General features: G+C 39.7%; 1 protein-coding gene and 1 pseudogene across 2 annotated transcripts; both read right to left on the reverse strand.

Moving 5' to 3' along the window:
• Positions 1-832: 832 nt before the first annotated feature.
• On the reverse strand, positions 833-3207 carry LOC146466495 (D(1) dopamine receptor-like; annotated as a pseudogene). Its single transcript, XR_014867995.1, has 2 exons — positions 1735-3207; positions 833-1237 (listed from the first exon to the last, which is right to left on the reverse strand). The product of XR_014867995.1 is annotated as a D(1) dopamine receptor-like (transcript).
• A 1804-nt stretch (positions 3208-5011) lies between these two features.
• LOC146466496 (beta-taxilin-like) lies at positions 5012-19134 on the reverse strand. Its single transcript, XM_085127302.1, has 13 exons — positions 19024-19134; positions 18758-18938; positions 18525-18604; positions 17128-17187; positions 16698-16808; positions 14695-14837; positions 14372-14423; positions 13522-13641; positions 13147-13221; positions 12560-12652; positions 8884-8979; positions 8076-8189; positions 5012-6875 (listed from the first exon to the last, which is right to left on the reverse strand). Exons 1-13 carry the CDS (start codon positions 19069-19071, stop codon positions 6450-6452), a joined length of 1599 nt encoding a protein of 532 aa, XP_084983428.1. The 5' UTR covers positions 19072-19134; the 3' UTR covers positions 5012-6449.
• Between the last annotated feature and the right edge of the window lie 1602 nt (positions 19135-20736).

Here is a 20736-nt window from a genome sequence, read left to right on the forward strand (position 1 = left end):
AATCCCCGTGCGCATATCACTCATTTTTCCATATACGGAATATTCCAAAATGTAGGTCTGCAGAGCGTACTAATTAGCGAAACTAGCACTCTCCACAAGTCGAGTTTGCTTTTTAACCCACCCCAAAGGAGCCGAGAACGCTGGACAGAAAATAGGGACGAAGGTCAAAACACCAAAATTTATGGGAGAAAAAGACGCAAGTATAGTGGCACCTCTAAAAGGCAATGATCGTGTTACATAATGGTAACATAACCGAACACCCAGTGTTCGGCTAGTAATGTGGCAAGCGCATGCTAGAAGCCAATGGCAGCAAGAAAAGGTCAGTTTTTTAACTGCATAGGCGTTGAATTAAGGCAGAATTAAATGCGCTGACTTGTGATTGTTCAGGCGATGATATAAATAAATAAAATAAACATGAGCGCTAATTGAGGACAATTTCCAGATAGAATTGCAATTTAGAAATGTTGTATCAAGAGAAAAACCTCTCGGAGAGAGGACAACAACCAACGCAACAGCAAACTCAACCCACAAATGACGCGAATCCGGGAATCGAACCACTATTCTCACTGGAAGCCGCCAAGCACAAACGCCCCCTATTCCTGACGAGACCTGTGTATTCAAATTCCCGCGCATCTGTGGACCCTCAGGGGAACTGGTTGTGCATAATATTTACCAGTTTAGTATAAATAGGCCTGTTTTATCCTGTTTATTCCTCTCTTCGTTAAAACGGACACAGATGGCTCGCTTTCCTGCGTGAGCTCTCGCTCCTTTCCGCCTCCGGGCTCGTCTCTTCCCGTAACTTATCTCAACCTGGGGCGTTTGGGAGTGGGGGCTCCCGGTGAGAATTTAGTACCACTGCGTCATCCCTGCTCCCTTCGTGTGAACAAATAGTATTCATGTGTAGGTTTTTGATAACTTTCCATTTACGAGATGACAATCCTACTTAGTAAATAACAGAAATATTTTCAGTAAATGTCAGGGTTTATTTTCAGAACATGATAATTGTAATTTTAAGGTATATTACTTTGCACGACTCACAGGGAGACCACCTTTTGTATCTTTTTCTTGTACATGTTAATGATTGTCTTACGTGTTAAAATAAAGATGATGATGATGATGATGATGATGATGATGACGACGACGACGACGACGACGATGATGATGATGATGATGATGATGATGATGGTGGTTAATTGTCTTGAAATTAAGAGTAGTTCCATTAGCTACGATCTCACACCTAAGAATAGAAATAAAGAAAATAACTTTAATCTTGTAGACTAGCACTGGCGTGAAAAAAGCGTAGAATGTTATTAGTAACTCTTAAGATAGTAACGCTATTCCGCCCCTTGATTTACATGCACGCGCGTCCGATTGCCCTTCTCTCTATCCCCTTTTTAGCGAAGGGGTAAACATATTTTTAAGGGTAAAAGTATTTCGATTTGCTGAAAAATCTATAAATCTGTAACGTTTAAATTTATACAATCAATTTTACCAACACATCGGCTTATGAAAGTAAACAAAACAACAAGTATACCGCGCTTTTATCGGTCTTTGTTTTTTTGACAAAACAAGCAAACAATGGAGAACAGAGGGTTTGCTCCGGCCTGTTATGTAAGTTACAAATTCAACAAAAAATCCGATTCGCCCTCCATCTTAATTTTTGACAGACTCTTGAAAACTTACTTAGCTCAATTTTTATCCACCCATACTGACAGCTTTTATGGATATGTATACCTGTTTTTCGCTAGATACGAAAGTTTGCTAACTTGAGATGTCAGCCTTTTGCGCTGGCAAAGGATAAGTTTGCGTTTGTTCCATACTTGTCATACGTATTGCACTGTTTTCTATTCCAGTTATTCTCCGCTGAAATGCGGGACTCATCCCTACGGTTTTTGTCGAGAACATTTGAGTAGGTTCAACGCTACCCGATTTCAAGATGCTTAAATTAAAGCGAGTTCCACCGTGCCACTTGCAGCAAAGTCCGCGAAGAAGAAGCCGTTTGAAGGCAGAGCGAAAAGTTCGCGTGAACAACATGTAAATCAGTGGATTCAAAGTACTGTTCGAGTAATGCAGCCATTTTGTGAGTCCCACCCAGTCTCTACCATCGGGGCAAGTTTTACAAACGGCGTAGACGACAACAAGCGAGAAGAAAGGTCCCCAGCAAAGTATGAACGCTCCGACTACAATGCCCAAGGTCTTCGTAATTTTGAGCTCACGGCGAAAAGTGATGTTGTGCTCGCGTTGAATTCCGTGTTGAACGCTAGAATGAGCGTTGCGGATCTCACGAACCTGTCGCAAAGCAACGCAGCAAATTTTACTGTACACTCCAATGAGGATTAACAAGGGAATGAAGAAAGCTGTAAAGGCGATAAATATCGCGTACACTCGTCCTGCCACCGGCATGATCGAGTTTACAACGGTTACAATGGATAAAGTCGCACAGAGAAAGGCAAAAAGCCATGCCACGGCAATGGAAGCTCTGGCTCGCTTCGGTGTCATACAGGTATTATAGGTTAGGGGCGAGTTGATTGCCAAGTGCCTGTCAACACTGATCATACAGAGATTCACAATAGAAGCTGTGCTACAGAGGATGTCTATGTACTGTCACGAGTAATACAGCACTGAATTTAGAAACTGGTCTTCTTTGGGAATTTTTTTTATGTCCGATAAACGAATATACATCCAACATGGCATTGAGAGGCATGCAACAAGGATGTCTGCAACCGCCAGCGACACAACAAAGTAGTTTGTGATGGTACGAAGAACATGAAATCGGTAGAAAGCCAAAATCACCAAACCATTACCAAACAAAGCCAGGAAAATTACCAAAGATAACAAGGCCGCTGTTGAGTCGAAATCCAGTGTATTAACCGACGAACTTGGTGTAGAAAAACTGCCATTGTTTACTGGCGGTGATGAAGACTCGGTCATGCCGAAAAATGAAGGTAACTCACCAAACCTTGCACACTGGTTCGCTCGAAAGCTTGATCAAACTGACTCAAGGAAGTTTGGGCGCACGAAATTCATTCTTGTGTAAGGAAAATTTCTAATTAGTGTTTGTTTGTACAGGTGCCGGATTCAAAGGGATTTCCAGAAATGATCCGACTTTCCTGTCAACTAATAATTCAAAATGTAACTCAGAATACGCAATGTATCTAAACAGCGTCCGCCCGATAGCGTCGTTCTATAGACACTGTTGAAACAAAAATAAACGAAAAAAAAGTAATGAAGAATAGTTTTCGATGCAGTTGATATTGATGTGGACATAATTTAAATAAACTGGCACTACTCAAAATAAACATAACTAGCGTGGCAGTTTTTCTTCATTTCTTGTAATTACACCGGAGTAATTTGTTTAATTCACGGGTTTCTGTAAAGCGGAGGCTTGTCCACAATCCTTCTTTTACAACGCAACAACTGAATCAAAATCAATCTGATATAGTTTTAAGGAACTTCACTACTTCACGATCTTAGGCGAGTGTCAAGATTGTACATTATTTGTAATTTTGATAAACCTGGCCCACAAAATGACAGTTCGATTGCAAAAAAGTACAATATTTGTATAGGAAATCGAATGCCATATGTTAGCTTACGTAAACAAAGCCTTTTTTCTTCTTCCTCAATAATAATCAACGAAGAAGGACCGCTACAGTTTTGCAGTTGGCGGAAAATTACATAGCAACGGATGCGAAAAAGAAAAGTAATAAATTTGAAGGGAAACTACTCATGAGCTTTTAACACAATTATAAAAAATTAATCTTTTAGAATTGACCAGAATAAGGGAGTCTTAAAAGTGGGTTCATTAATTTTCTCATGATTTTCTTCATCAAATTTCCATTATGATGAATCAGTACAAATAGAATTAACGAGCATTTTTCAAGAAGATTTGTTTTTCAAATTGTAGTTTTAAATTAATCCTTTTTGGTTTCAAACATCACGGTTAAAAAACTGAACACACGCACATTTAGTTACCTTTAAATTCTCGACTTATATCTGAAGAAAACGACTTCGAAAGAAAATCGAAATGAAAGACTTCATCAATAACTTCCATTTAAACGAGCGCACCGTTTTGGATTACACACCGTTCAGTATTTAAGCAGTTAAACAGCAAAACAGGAAAGTACTCAATGGCACCCAACGAGAACATTTAAGGAAAATACTTCAAACGATCTCTCGTGTTCCCATATCGTTTCTGCCATTTTTAAGACATTTGAGCAATCTAATACAGATATATCTGTTTGAATGCTTTAACTTGCAGGAAGTTTTAGGAAACGAGATTCTCAGTGGGCGAGACCTCAAGTGTGGCCATTCAAATGAAAGCTACTGAGCGGTACTTTCCTGAAGTGCTGTTTATTTTCCGTGATATTTTTAATGCTGTAGAAGGTGGTTCTAACTTCTTTGTTACACTTGTAAGGAAGAAAACCGAAAGTGTGGCCGCTGTAGCACTGTTTTTTTGTCCGGTACAAGGGTTTATTATTATTATTATTTTTTAACTTTCTATAACTCAGACAGACTGTTACCACACATTCGATGCACTACACAACCACCGTTAAAACGATGTAAAACTATAGGAGCGAAATATATTGCGAACTAGCGGCTCGACTTGCTACAAGTCGCAATCGACCTGACGAAGTCATACAAATCGGACGAAGGACTTTTTTGAAAGTCTATCTTCGAGCCTGTTCACCTTGTACAGCATAACAGAAGAAAAGTACTGCTCAGTAGCTTTCATTTGAATGGTAGCACTTTAGGATTTCATGCATAAAAGACAGCACCACAGCAAAGTACTGCTCAGTAGCTTTCACTTAAATGGTCGCACTTTAGGATTTCATCCAAAGCCTGCTTGTCATACATGCAATAAAAAAAAAATAATAATAAAATAAAAATAATAAAAAGTTAAAATAGCACCACAGGAAAGTAGCGCTTACACTTTCGAAGTCCATCTGCAGACGACTGAGAAAGTTGCGGAAACATTTCATCATCAAATAACTTCCATTGAAAAACTTCCTGGGTAATTTTCGTTTATTCAGTGCAAAATGACAAAATCTATTCACTCTTGATAAAAATACATCCGCACTCTCAGAAACACTCCAAATAGCTTTCCCTCGGGTTATAAAACTAGGTGCATACATCTGTCCTGTGCCGGCGATTTTTGTATATGCATGTATTGTCACTCACCCGTGCTGGTGTCACTGTATGACATTATTTTTTTGTTTGACTTCCTGAGTGAGACCAAAGTTTGACTTAGACTTCACTTTCATAAGTCATTTTGAACGTCACAAGACAGCTTTAGATTAACAGACTAGAGACGACTTATGCTCAGTTCGTTGAGGCGTAATCAAAAGACTCTCACAGACCCCACTGAGTTTAGGAAAGCGAAATCTGGAAAGCCGGAGCACAAAACTACCAAGGGGGAGGGGATCTGAAGTTTTGTACTCTTCCCAGATTACGCTCGGCGTGTTATTCAAGACGGAAAATCAACGAGTAGACCAATTTTGTGGTAGTGTGTTTTGTGCGCTGGCCTTTGCGTGGGGTTGAAGCTGGAGTTGACTTTCTTTCGATACAAACCTCAGTGCTTTCCATATGTAATTGCAGAAAAAGTTAGCATTGGAACATGATTTTCTAATGAAAAGGAGTGTTTTGTAACAAAACAAGGTCAACGCCATGCAGCCTCGCTTCCACTCAAAGGCCAGGTCACCAAGCACACAACTGTAAATTGGCTGTTTGGCCAAGACACTGGAAACTGAACAGCCTAACCAGAGGAACACCAGGCCGTAGAATGTCTCTTAGGCAGTCCTAAACTGTTTCAGACATTTCGTATTTCAATCCAAGAAAAAACAGAGTTCTTGAAACAAGGTAAAACAATGCCTTTTGTTCTTGGAGGCATTGAAATGTCGCTTCGTCACGACAAATGAGCGGACAGGATTCTCGCAAAGTTAACTTTAGTTCCGTTCTTACCGCTTCGAATATTCAGCTAAAGAATTCAGTTAAACTGTTAGTTAACATGAATACCCGACAAGTGTCTAACTTAGACGTCCTAGTTGGACGCTCCTGCATTACATTAGCCACATTATCCCAACACTCCTGAGCCCAGTTGTTCAAAGCCTGATTAAGGTAATTCTGGGTTAACGTGAACTTTGATTCGAGTTTAATTACTATTAAATAAAGATTCTTTAAAAATATTTTTGTTCCTTAGTTTAAACTTAGACTTCTCTTTGCCATAAGCTTGAAATTAACTTATAAAAACATTTGTAACGAGTGAGATGAAAACCTCGGTTATCTTTTAATCGGTGATTTGCGCTAATCGGCTTTCGAACAACAGGGCCCTGGGTCCTAACCATCATTGTGATTACAAAAATGTTTAAAAAATTTACAAGGTTAGAAGATTTAGCATCAAGAAAAAAAGTCGGTTTCCTTGAAAAGTCACGTGTCAAGATGACCATAAAATATTAACTCTCATCACCCTCATGTGTTCTTGTTTCAGTTTCCCCTGATGCATTTCCGTCTACAGTCGGATTATTTTCGGACTCGTTCGGGACGTCTTCGGGACTACTCGTCAAATCAGCGGGCACGGTTACGGACGTTTCGGCATCAGTCGGAGGATCTTCAGATTTACTGGGATTTCCGTCGATAGGTTCTCGAGCAGCATTGCTCGAGTCACTGCTGACGAAACCCTCCAGCTTCTCCTCTAAGTGTTGGTATTCCTCGTTCTGTATTTCATTTTCATCCTCTGTTTCTTCATCTGTAACAGTACGTGTTTGTTCTGTCCCTGCTCCCACATTTCCCTCGCTTCCCTCGTTTGTTTTATTCTCAAATTCCGCTGTTGCAGAAGACTGACTTGTTCCATTAGAATAAGCAGCACTAGTCTCCTTCGTCTGATGAAACGATGAAAGAAAAAGATGTCACCATCAGATGACAAATACGATGAGTTAGCCAACAACGTTCGGTAAAGTCAGGGATGGAATTACCCTGCTTGCAGAGCGTTTCTTCCGGCACGTTTCTTAGCATGTACGAAGTCGTTCGCGTCTCTGGCTTGTTTAACGTGCCCGCCAACTACGTGAGATACCAGAGACGCCGGCGAACGACTTCGTACACGCTGAGAAACTTGCCAGAATGAAACGCGCTGCTAACAGGGTAAGGTGGAATCAAATTGATCAGGTAAAGCTATCATTTGAGGCACAGTGATCTAAGCCCACTCATTTGAATTTAATAAACGCTATTATTATATCTCTCAGTTAGTACGCGCGGTGTGATTGGTCAATTTTGCGGGTCGTATTTCACTGTACGCTACATTTGAAAGTTTCCTTTCCCGTGTGCCCGATTAACCTCAGAAATATAACAAATATCTTACTAACCTAGCCTGCGTGGCAGGCGCTAGAAAGGGGAAGGGAGAGGGGAAGGGAAAATTGGGCGCGCGAGAAACGCGCGAGAACGTTTCGTTCTGAATTCTCCGTTGCTTCCCTCTCTCAGTCAAGCAGGCTCAACCACTGATCGAAAAGTAGCATACACTGTAAGCTCTAATATTATGGAGACTTAGAATCACGTTTACGACAAACGGCAAACGTGAGATTCGCGTTAATGCTTTCTTGAGAAAATGAGTGCGTGATGACAATACTGGAAAATAATTCTGACCTTTGATGCTAAAGCCACCGTTACACGTTGAAACCGCTTTTAGCTGGAATTTGTGTGCAAAGGCGAACGAGACCAGTTTCACGAAGTGGTGTTACACGGTGAAACTCTTGTTTTTTCACCACTGCGACCGTTGCGAGCCGTTGCAGAAGTAGAAAGCGGTTCTACTTTTCGTGAAACTTGTCTCGCAACGGAAGTTCGAAAACGTTTCACGAAACCGACCATGTTACACGGTGCAACGCCTGTTGAAACTTGTTTCGCAACGCCATTGCACACAAGTTTCAGCTAAACGTTTCAACGTCTAACGGCGGCTTAACGCAAAACTACTCAATTTTACTGAGAAACCGAAAACAGCGAGCGGCAAATGTAGGCCAAACATGAGCACGTCGTCATTTCTGCCGTTTTGCCGTAAAACGTAATTCAGAATCATCCTAATTATAATATACCTGGTCCACCTCTGACGTTGTCACCTTGGCTCCTTTGTGCAGCGCTCGGCAAAGGTTTTCAAGTTTTTCGTTCTTGGCGCGTAAAGCGCCCATTTCAGTCTTCTGTTTTTCACGCTGAGTGAGAATAATAAGATACAGTACGATCAAAAACTGAAATTTTCCGTTCTATTTGAATCACGCTAATTAGATAGGTAAGGAGAGTAAAAAAAAAAAACAACATAAAATTGGAAAATATTACCGTCTCGTTATAATTTTAACGATACTTCAATTTAGGAATCAGTTAGCGACTCCATGTGCCATTACTAATTTAAAGAGAGCGTCGAACGGCATGCATTGCGCGTCCACCACGCTAGCTTCAAAATTTACCAACATTGTTAAAGGGAACCTCTGCTCCGAAAACAAATGGACGGTAAATTGTTGGTAATAGTGTCTGAATTTTAAATTTTAGTTTAACCTACCGAAATAGCTGGACTAAAAGTTCGTTAAAATTATAACATTAAGTTTGCAAAGTGATGAAATCTCAACAACAGGGCGAATGAAGATTACCGAGCAGTACGTTCTTAGCATCTTTCATCTTAGTTTTCGTTGACAAATGAGAAATTCCCCAGTCCTGCAACCATGGGAAGTCTGGACACTAGCTTCGGCAGCTATGATTTCTGGGATTGTTTAGCGATATCCGAAAGCATCGTCCACCAAACGATTCCAAAATACCTTCCGAGGACGATTTCCCGCTCAATCTCTTTCTAGTTTCTAGAATAAAAAAGGGGGAAATTTTCCTTTACAGAGCGGTGTTAGAAATTCCACTTACCTCATCCACCATTTGCAACAGCGAGCGATTGCTATTCTCACATTTTGTTTTCCACGTCATTTTTTCCTTTTCGAGTTTTTTGATGGTCTTTGTCATCTACAAGAATAATTGAAAACAAACATCGAATTAGAATCCTTACAAAAGAAATATCCGCCATTTTAACAAATAGGGCAAACGCCGCATGAAACATTGTGGTTATGAGGGAAGGAATCGAATTGTGATGATAAATAATTTGCGTAAAAATTGAATTTTAAAATGAAGTGTTAATTGGGAAAAAAAGTGGGTTGCATTGCGTGCATGTGAATTGTTGTTTTTCCATATATAATTATTTGTCTGTGGAACAAATAAATACAGTCAACTCTCGCCTTGCGGACACCTCGCTATTACTGACACCCCGATAATACGGACAGCAGCTAAATACCTGGCAAAAATAAATTACAGACGCTTGACTGAAATAAATTCCCGCTATTACGGACTCTCGCTATTTAGGACACAACTCGCGGTCCCGAGGGTGTCAGCTATAAAGGGACTTGACTGCAATCGTCTCCCAAAGTTTGTTCTGAATCGATTCTCTATCCTTAATGACGACAAACTGACAGAAAATGAACAATTATGAACAGCTAGCGCGTGCTGCATTTCAAATTCCACCAATGACGAATTTATGATTATGACGCTGTATGACGTAACCATTTTCTTGCAAAGCATCAAGATGGTTGTTGCTACTTTCTGGTATACTTTATACGGCGGCATATAAGCTGTGGAAGTACTTTTCTAAAACAGATTCCGGTACAGTGGCAAATACGACGCTTTAACAAAGGTAATTTACTATCTACGTATTTTATTTAGAAAACAACAACATTGTTCGTGGGCTTCCTCATTTCAGTGAACTTTTCTAAAGTAGGAACGGTAAACAGCTTCTTTGTCGCACTCATATCTTCGACTAGTTGCAACCTTTTCCAGTTTTAGCATACTTATATGTGAAAGAAGTCGGAAAAATATATAAAAACGAACAGCTTTACTCTTGTACCCACTCAGTTCCCGATGTTTTCTTCTGTTTTTTTTTTTTTTTTTGTGACTGCGAATGTTGAACATGCGCAGTCATGCAATGTGTCACTTTCCTGACACAGTATGACGTCATTAAAACGGATTTTACCAGATGTTCTCTCCTCAACAGTGAGAAGGTTTTGGTAAGAAATTAGCAATTTTTTTTTCATGGAAGCCGTATCGAGCAACGAGGGCTGATTCTGCAACATCAGGGAATTCTTGTACGCGTTTTATCTCTGAAACAAATTCTGTGACCCACAAGCTTTGGTTATGACACGAGTAACCACGGGAAACATTTAACGACGATTTATAACGTAACGTAGCGTAACGTGTGGACAGTCTTTTAACACAACAATTTGTTGCGGAAATGTGTTGGAAGTTTTTGAAGGCAGATAAATTTACAATGTGACGCAGCAACAAATTGCTTTGTCAAACATTGTCTGCGCGCTATATTACACGATGACGATTTTTAACGCTCCGCAGCAGAAATGTGTCATTGACTGATTGACATTGCGTATTTTTTTGTTTAACTTGAAGAATAGCACTGTCTAATAATATATGTGAAGACAGAACAAGCCGAAACAAATACCATTACGGCATTCACGAGTAATGACAGCCGCGTCCATGTGGACTGGGAGCCGACTCCGCGATGGTGATTGCTCATTGTAATGTAGAAACTGTCGGCGCGTTCGCACCGGAGTTTCTCATGAAAATGTCCTCGTTTCTTGGCATGACATCCCCTTCCAGATGGAGACAGTACGTGGGTGTAGCCACGAGTTCACTTTAGAAATGCAAACTGTCCGTTCGTTTATGCCTGTGTTCGCTTTCGAAATGGAAAGTGTCAGTGCACTCAAACAGATCCCTTTCGAAAAGAAGGTAGTCTACAACATTTCTTATGAGTTGTCGTTAGAAGTAGACGCTGTCAGTGAGTTCTACCTGCGTGAGTTCCCTTCCGAGATTGAAAGTGTCAGTGCAATCAATGAGATTCCCTTTGAAAAGGAGATAGTCCGCAGCATTGTTTACGGGTTCTCTTCAGCAAAAACTGTCAACGATTTCGTGCCAGATTTACTTTAGAGATGGAAATAAATAAAGGCCGAAAAAAGAGCGGGCGAATCAACCTTCATTCTGTACAAACTGACATCAGGCGGGCGATTCGATCGCAGTTCAAAGAGAAGATAGTCCATAGCACTACCAACGAGTATTCTTCAGAAGAACAAACGTTTAGCGCGTTTAGCTATGAGTTCGCCATCGATCAGAAAACTGTTAACGAAATTGTCAACGAGATTCGCTGAGAAATGGAGATAACTGAGCAGCAGCATTGTTCACGAGTTTTCTTTCTTTTTCTTTCTTTCTGTTAGCACATTTACCAATGATGTAATGAAGCTGCGCTAGTCAACAACTGGCAAATCATGCTAAACCAAATGATGCCCATCTGACTCAAGCTTAATTTTTATCAAGCAAAACCAGGCATGCTTCTGGCAAAACCCACCAGTCAATGATACATGTAATTTACACTAAACTTTGGGAAAAGAAGCTGGAAAAAGTTGACCTTTCTCAGGACCAATTTGAATCAAAGCGGACTTTCAATCTATTTAGCTTTAGTTGAGGCTGAATATACTGGGAGAGGGAGAAAGGAGACTATGGAATTTCTGGCGTGTGAGTGCATACAAATGAAATATCTCTGCGACATAAGAGCAGTGGGGACTGGGGCTAGTTCAGTCTAGGTGCAGCATGGGTAGAACGGAGGGCGGTAGAGTGTGTGCACGGCGGCCATGTTGGAGGACCAAAACAATGGGAGATATTTGCATAAAAATAGAATATATTTCCCAAAGGAAAATCATTGTACTGTTTCGGTCCTCCAACATGGCCGTCGTGCACACACTCTTTAGAAGAGATGTGAAGCACGTGGGAAATCATTCGAGGCCGACACCTCTTTTAGCTTGCGTTATTTTATTTTTTGTTTGTATACGTATTTTGAAGTGTGTTGTTCTTCATTGTCATACATGCGACCTTCTCTTCAGTTAAAGTGTGTGGGGATGTTTGAACTGTAAAGTCTCGTAGGATGGGCTATTTAGAGCTTGAAACACGATTCATCCCCAGATTTCCTTCTGCTTTTTTCCCCATCGGGGTTTTTTCTGGCCTCCGTCTGGCAGTGGTCTCTTTGTAGACTGTCATTTAGCTCTCTTTTGTGTTATTTACCCCGTATTCGGATGTAATAAGAGTTTGTAGTTTTGTAGTTTGTAGTTTCTAGGTTGTAGTATAACGTACTGTTATAGGTCCTGGTGCTCGGCCCAAGACGCCAAAATAAACCTAATGGTCTATTTCACGTTTGTGTTCTGCGTGGTGGAGCTGAAATGTGATCTTCATCAAACTAGTGAAACATTTGACCAACAACATCATTACACGTAGGTGCTGTATTTAACAAAAATTATTGACTCCTTTCAAAATATTAAAACTCAACTTGATATCCAGGTCCAGAGTGCACAAACAACAGAAATGAATAAACGTGATTATTCAGTTTCTCTTTCCTCATTGTTAAGCTGAATTTTAATACATCAAAAGGAGCCTATTGGCAGCATGTCACTTGCATCTCCATCTAGTTATAAGAAATATTGCAGCAATCCTTTCAAACCTTATCCATTTCTTTCTTGAACGTTGAAAACACTTCATTGCTCTTGTTCAGAGTTTTCTGAAATTCTTCAAATCTCTCAGCATACATAGCCAGCTAAAATTGGACAGAAGAAAAACGTTGTTTAGTAACAACAGTAAAATTGAACAAAACACAAATATCTCAGTAACTGATGAAGTGCTACTGGGACACAGTCTAAAAACTCTCTCCTTTTAAACTTATCTGAGTCATCTTAATCCCAAACATATATTCCAATCAAGGGACTGATCAGTTTTTATTGGGTATGGTGGGCAAGTGGAATGGGGGTGGGGGGGGGGGGGAGGCAAAAAAAGGTAGCTTGAAAGGTTGGGGAGGGTCATCTAAAAAGTAAAGGACATTGATGTCTTGATGCTTGATAAAAAAATAATTGTTTCGTCAATAACTGGGACGTCAAGGTCCTTTTTGTGAGTGCTTATTTGTTTACCTAGGCAGACAGAGAGGTACTGGGTATAGCTGTGCAGTGTTGGGATGCTGAACTCTGCGTGATTCTCTACAGCCAAAGTTCTTTCCAATCAAAATCCAACAGTATTTAACTATTAAGCCATGTTTACCTGCGATTTCATCTCTGCCTCCTGTTTGGTTAAAATTTCACACTGCTTTTGATATTCCTGAGCTTGTTTGATCAACTGAATGAGTAAAACCAAAACAAAAAATCTCAATACATGTAAATGGACCAGTGAACTTGGTGATCACCAAAAAATATATTCTTATTCCCACAGGCTATTTTCTTAAATTCTCACTTATAGGATCATGGAAAATGCATAATAGCTGCTTGTAAAGGAAGAATAATGGTGAACGGGCTGGACCCCTCCACCGACCCTTCTGCACAATTGAGGATCTTTTTCTTCCTATGAAGTTGTTTTACACAAATGCATTAGTACGTTTTTTACTGCATAATAACAATAATAAATTGTCAAATTTCTAACCAGCTGATTTTCTGTCAAAGTCTTCTTCTTGTCCTCATCAAACTCCAGATGCTGTTGTGCCATCTTTGCCTCTGCCAGCTGAAGCTCAAGCTGCTTGTGTTTAAATACCTTTTCCACATGCTGGGAATTAAAAGCAACATTTTGAACAATGGGCAAAGACACAAGTAGACTCCTTAGGCACATTTGCACCCCTACCCTCTTACTGAATTAATTTATTGAATGGGAAGTTTCCCTTGAAAGGCATGGTACAGTAATCTCTACCTTACTATCACATGGAAGTGCTCTTAAAAGAGCCTGTCCACACACCGAAATTAGCCAATGCTCAGGTTGGTTGGTGTTTGGTAAAGGGCTCATGGTTTTTGAAACAATGGCCCATCAGAAACCAGCTACAGTACTGTTTTAGTTTATATTTAACCACCAGATTATTTGTAAGAAGGACATTATGAAAACTACTGGGTGACCAGTAATAAAGATATTTCACCCTTGTTAAATAAAGTTGTTTGTTTGTTTGATTATTTGCAGATAATTTACAAGTTTAAATTATACAACCCGCCTCGATTAGTTTTGCTATATGCAGGTTGTACATTTTTCTAATTTGTTTAATTTTAAATTATTGAAATAAAATGATTGATTGATTGATTGATTGATTGATTGATTGATTGATTGAATGATTGATTGATTGAACATGTACATTAATTTTGCCTTAGATCGCCCTGAGAGCTGATCACTCGAAAAGATTTTAAAAGCATAATGAAAAAGGAAATCTTACTGGTATGCAAAATTGAAATGTGAGGTGGCTGCAAATTAATAAATTTCATCTTGTACATACATGTACTTGTTACCAACTTACCTCTTCTCGAACTTCATATTGCTCAACAAGTCCTTTTAGTCTGGCTGCAAGGCTGTGAAAATCAAGGAAAGATAAATGAACACAAATCACGTACATGAACTGCCGGAATATGACGGGACTAGCCCTTTTAATAATAATTGGGCCAGGTCATAGGGTCCAACTGTGGGTTCCACAAGAAAGTAAAGTTAGAATACAGTAGTTCACAAACTACAGTGAAGGCACTGCTATTATGCCCCAAAGGATAGGTCCCTTGTGTCTGCCTACTTTTATACTTTGAACAAAATAATTCAAACTAAAATGTTTTATTATGCAGTCAGACTCACTCATTATTTTCATTCTTCAACTGTTGGTTTGCTCTGTAATTCTCTTGCATCTGTTCTGAGATGTCATTGATTGTCGTCTGGAATTTCTCTGAAAGCTCCTTTCGTTTTGCTTCTTCTTCTTGAGCTCTCAACTGACTCTCCTCCTGACCACCAACAATTACATAATAATTTTACAACTGTTAAAATTGTGCGTTGATCGGCTTGTAGCTATTGTCTAGAGTACAGACAATAAAAATGACGTCAGATGTAATGCACACGCTTTCTCAATGGAAAATAAAGCCAATTCCAGTCATTCTTTTTCCATGTTATTGTAAAAGAACAAATCAAAGGAAGTTTTCTATGGTCTATACTCTTATAGACCATAAAATGACACCATAAAACGTTCAAACTTGGCAGTGATACCACTCATCTTTCCACTTGACTTTTGACCATAGAAAACTGCCGTCGATAAATGTCAAATGGAATGAACAGTGAACACATATGCTGGCAAGAATATTTATTACACTCAGTAATGGTTAGAACTAGAAATGTCCATATTGGAACATGTGTCCCATTACCTAAAATGGGGACATTTGACAACCATGGGAACGTCTATGACACACTGGAACAAGTTTTTTGCATCGATAGGCCATGAAAGTATGCTAATACTGTGTACACATGTACTTTTGGCATGAAATGAGATTAAGTGCTACTGAACTTATTGTAAACACTCCAGATTTTATGATTTATTGACTAGTAAAGCTCACATAATAATTGAAATTGGGCACAGAATAGCTGACCTGATAATTCCCTTGTTTACTCGTGGGAAAAGATTACAGATTGGTTGCTAATGATAACATTAAATGGATAAAAATCCCATTACACAGAAGGCAAACTAGTTAGCTGTTTTTACAAGTCTGGGCAAGATGTTGAACTTTGGATTACCATGAAACCACTCCAGCCAGTGGACAGAGTGGGACTTGAATCAGGGTCCGAAATTAACTTTTTCCTAAGGGAGCCAACTGGCGACTACCCTAAAAGTTTTGGTCGCCAGATGGAAGGGTTTGGTCGCCAAAAGTAAGTGTTATTGGTTTTTTTTTTTTGGTTTCTTGCTTGCCACGCCACGATCGCAGCTTCACCTCTTAATTTGCCGCAAATTAAAGAAAAAAATCCCTCTGGCCAGGGTATAATTTACCTTAATTTATAGTAAAGCACAAAATAAAACCTTTCAAGAAAATGTTATCATTTAACACAATGTACATACAGCTATAAAAGGAGACTCACAAAAGCCGTGTAACGGTAACAGAGTCCTACATCTCAAAAAGCGTACTTGCAAATGTTCTTGCGAAGGCTTCGGCTTTCTTTCTCTTATTATTTCCATTTAGTTGGAAGTATGCTGGCATCCTATTAAGTTCTATGTTTAAGACATGGAGGCCCTTTTTCTATACCTAGACTCAACTAAGAGTGCAATTAAAGTATCTGTTCTTTGAGGAAACGGAACGAAAATGCAACGACGATCAATAAGCTAGTGCCAGACCCTCACACTTTTTTATTGATCAAACCAGTCCCCCACAGCGCAGGGCTGTCACTATTTATAAAATAAGGATTAAGCGCCGATGCTTTTGATCTTGACGGATCTCGCCACGTCATGTTTTCGCCCGTGATATCCGTATTGGGAGAAGCCGCTGAAACAATATGGCGCCAGGTAAATATGGCGATCGTAAAATCGTCGCTTTGTTTTACTACAACTGTCCACGGGAGCTTTATGTTTTCTTTTAGAAAAAACCCTTTTACCTTGGAATGTCAAATGCTGATGGGACAAAACGCTAGTCGCCAGCTGGCAACCAGTTCTAAATTTCTGGCCGCCAAGAACTAATTTTCGGTTGCATTGGCGACCAGTCAGTCGCAATTTCGGACCCTGTGAATACAGATTTCAAGCTGACCACTCAGCAACATGGCCTCCCCAAGTTAATTAACTATTTTAAGCAAGTATAACTCCAGGAGTACTACAAACAACTTTTTACCTTGACAAGCTTGCTGTGTCGCTGCAATTCACGACAGAGACTTTCCAACTTGCTTTTAGCCAGGCTTGCTTTGTTAAACTCTGACTGTAACTGATCTCTTTCCCTCACAACCTGTCAATCACAAACAAAAGACTCGCATTTGATTTCTGTGTGATAGGAATTAAATGCCTGTTTATTTTGAACTTATAGACTGTGGTGGAAGACCTTAAGTTTGTTACTGCCCCACATGCCAGCCAGCACAACTAATTTATTTTGAACTTGACCTCTTGTTGCAATTCTGTTTAGCAACTGTGGATTTCACTCATTAAAAATGACCAATTTAAAGGACATTTTAGCTACAAGAACATTTGGTTTGGCTGGGTTTAAGTGCATAACTGAAAAAAATTATATCAACTACAGACCCCCCTGTTTTTAGTTTGATCCATATTACCTTTTCCAACCTTTTCTCCAATTCATCCTTTCTTGCCTCGGTAACTTTATGCTCAGATGCCTTTCAACAAACATAAAAAGGGAAAAAATGAGGCCCAAATGTACAGTAAGTTAAAAATGATGACACAAACTTTAAATAATTTAAGTTTCAATCTTTTGAAGGTAGTAGCTTCATGTGCCTCAAGCCACGTATATAGCTACTTTTTATAGATAAAAATAAATGATAACCGCAACACTGATATTGTATATTTTGAAGTATAAATGTAAGTAATTAATTGTGAACTCGCTGGGTCCCACAATAGAGAGGGGACTCATCAAAAATTCAGAGGTCAGGTTGGGGACTTGTTGGAGAGAGGACTTTAACAGAGGAATGTGGGGGAGGGGTGGGGGAGCAATAATCCCCTTGAAGTTGCAGTTTTTTTACAGGTTTTCTAAACCTTGTTTCCAACCCGGGAACTTAAGGCTTTCTTCTCATACTGGTCCTGGTTGTTCAAAGAGCAGATAGCTTTATCCACTGGATAAGTCGTTATCCAGCAGAACAAATGTACTCCAACCAATGCTTTTGGCAAGTTTTCCACACAATACCATTCTTAAAGTTGACATATACTTCTACTCTATTCACAAATTATAGGTAAATCGGGAAAATCTTGCACACATTTTGTCTGCTGGATAGCGAACTATCCAGTGGATAAAATTATCTGCCCGTTGACCAACTGGGGCCTGCTTTACAACTGTTGAAATTTCATGACACATATTTTACAATCACGGACAACTGTAGAATAAAACTTTAGGAATTGACATCTACATTAATGGCAGGTGCTTATTAAAGTTAGTTTTGGGCACAGCAGCTCTAGAAATATCTAGAATACTTTAACAAAAGAATGGTTTGGATCTCTTGGGAGGTGGTAATAATCTCGTAATAATTCAATATTAATGCAGATATCAATGTTTAAGAGCACAATTTGTACGTTAGCTAATATCAATTATCGTTTTAGTCGACCTAATTGCTGCCTTGATGACAACCACGGAGATAGTCACAAACAAGCGACAGTACTAGTATCTTGGAATAAATGTATTAAACTGAAATTCCCATAAATACTTGTTTTGTTTGAGGGTGAAATCACACTTAAAGCGCAAATTATATTAAGCTTAAGCTTAAAATGAAAACATGACGCAACCAAAGAGTCTAAGTTGCGAACCGAAATCACAATATTCTGTTACTCGTTTCGTGTCTATTGTCGATAGGCAGCTTTTCTAATTAACGAGGAATCATCCATCTTTTTGGGAATGACGAAACTTATACTAAAACTTAATTAGGCTCAAAACAAAAGCTCGCCAAATGCAAGATCGTACTAGAGTTAGTTGGGGCGCGGACACGATTGCAATTGCGAACCCTACCAGTTGGAGGTGCTTTCTACCAAGGGCGTCAAGTTTTGACTCCGGATTTTCCATATCTTCAAAGGACTTGAATAATAACTCTAAAAAGAGCAAACGTAAGCAATTTAAGTTACCTCAAACGTGAATGTAGAATTCATTCGAAGCTAAGCTGTCACGATATAATTAAGCTTATAAGGACAGAGAAAAACCGTTGACGTGACACGCTGTCAAAACTGAATTAACATACAACTTACTTAGCTTTTTCTCCTCTTCTTTTAGCTTCTTGTTACTTTTCACTAGTTTAGGTTCACTCTTGTTTGCTGTCTTTTCTGTGATCTTGGGTGCTTTTTCGTTCATTTGCTCGTGTGAAGAGGTTGTTGTGCTTCCACTATCGACTTCCGGGCGGACCATGGTCTCCATGTGAGACTCGCCATTCTAGAATCCAAAAAATGTTACATTAAACTTACATGATTCGCTAAATTTGACGATGATTAGACGAAATAGAATCTAAAAATGTTACCTGACTCGGTTCTGTAGGCATAACTACAGTATCTACAGCAGAATTCATGCCGATAAATGAAATCTCAACTTGTCTTCGATTCGTTCCCTCTGAATGTTGAAACGTCAAACAACTGAGCCCGCAATAATATTGCGGTAACATTTTATCTATCCCCAGGACTCCCCGGAAATGAATTGTAGCTCCCAGGCTTTCGTCGTTGCATCTTGGACGATTAAATAAGTGAATATTTCACAGTCTAACACTGTTTAGTATAAATCTACGAGTGTTCTATCACGAATGCTGTTTGGCTACGCTACTTGCTATCTATTTAACAATTAGACGGCGAGCTCGAGGTTTCTATCGGCTGATAGTTGGCGAGGGGCGAAGCCCCGAGCCAACTATCAAAGGCGATAGAAACCGAGAGCGAGCCGTCTAATTGTTTTAGCATACCTCAGTGATCGATATATGAAGCACAAAAAAATCTCTATATTTCATAAATTTTGATACATTTGTGCAATGATGCATGCTAAATCGTGCGCGCTCTGACAAACTGCCGTCAATCGATCGATAGACGGCACCTGTGTAGCCAATCAGATTGCGCGTTACGCGATAGTCGGTCACTGAGGTATCCTAATCTGCGATAGATAGACACTGTGAGTAGCGGTTTTCAACAAAATGGCGGCCGCTTCCTCGCGTCTGCAATGAGGATAAAGATAATTTACTTGTTTAGTTTTGAACGACTGGTAGATTTATACTAAAACAATTAGATTATTCGCTCTCGATTTCTGTGCATGATAGCTGATTCGGGCTACGCCCTCATCAGCTATTATGCGATAGAAATCTCGAGCTAATAATCTAATTGTTAAGGTGGTACTGGAGGCTAAATCGGATCTTTCGGATCATGACCTTTTTTAAACATATGGGAGATTACTTAAAATGGGACATATACGCCAAATTTCAGAGATCAAGACTGAAGCGTTCACGAGTAATAAGCGAGAGAAGTTTGGTTTCTACGGGGTCTTTCGCGGAAAAAAACACGGACTGCCTACTGCGAAAATCCTTGTGTTGTCTTCGTGTACAATTCCCCAAAGAGTATGATGTTGAGAGATCTGTCAATAGTGCTCTCTTTTACGTGAAAGATGAGACCATTCTGGATCTCTAGATGGATGAAATAAAATTATTGTCTTCGCTTAAGACATCATCTTTTGCGATCAACTCAGTGGTGACAATTTAGGAAATGGAAACATGGACGCTTTTGACGCCGGAAATTTCCTCAAAACCGGCAATTTGAACATCTCAGCAGTCTATTACATGATTAATATTGTTTGTAGTAATATCGCAATTTGCTTCTTGGCGCGATAATTTTACGAATAAACGCTATTTCTTATTTTCACCACCTAGCCAACTACCCAACAGCACACGCTATTCCAATATTTTTCTTTCAGGTTTGCTGGAACGCCGAACGGATACGGGTCGCCTTGCGTAATCCAACGAACGGTGATCTATGACTGCGAGCAGCCGTACTTTCCCCCCCTCATATCACGCACGAAAAGTGACGGTAAAATTATGCGGCTTCGCCGCTCGCTAGATCTATCATGCGCTAGATGCGCGCTCCAAAAATTAGGAGAAGACAGAGACTGCTCGCAGTCTAACGGCGATCTCGAAGCCAGGAGAAAACAGGAGAGAAATGCGTGATTCTCCAGCCAGTTTCCCTCAACTTATCAAAATCTAGCC

The sequence above is a fragment of the Pavona decussata genome, unplaced genomic scaffold (assembly GCF_977016875.1).
Source record: "Pavona decussata unplaced genomic scaffold, jaPavDecu1.1 SCAFFOLD_143, whole genome shotgun sequence".
Taxonomy (NCBI): Eukaryota; Metazoa; Cnidaria; class Anthozoa; order Scleractinia; family Agariciidae; genus Pavona; species Pavona decussata.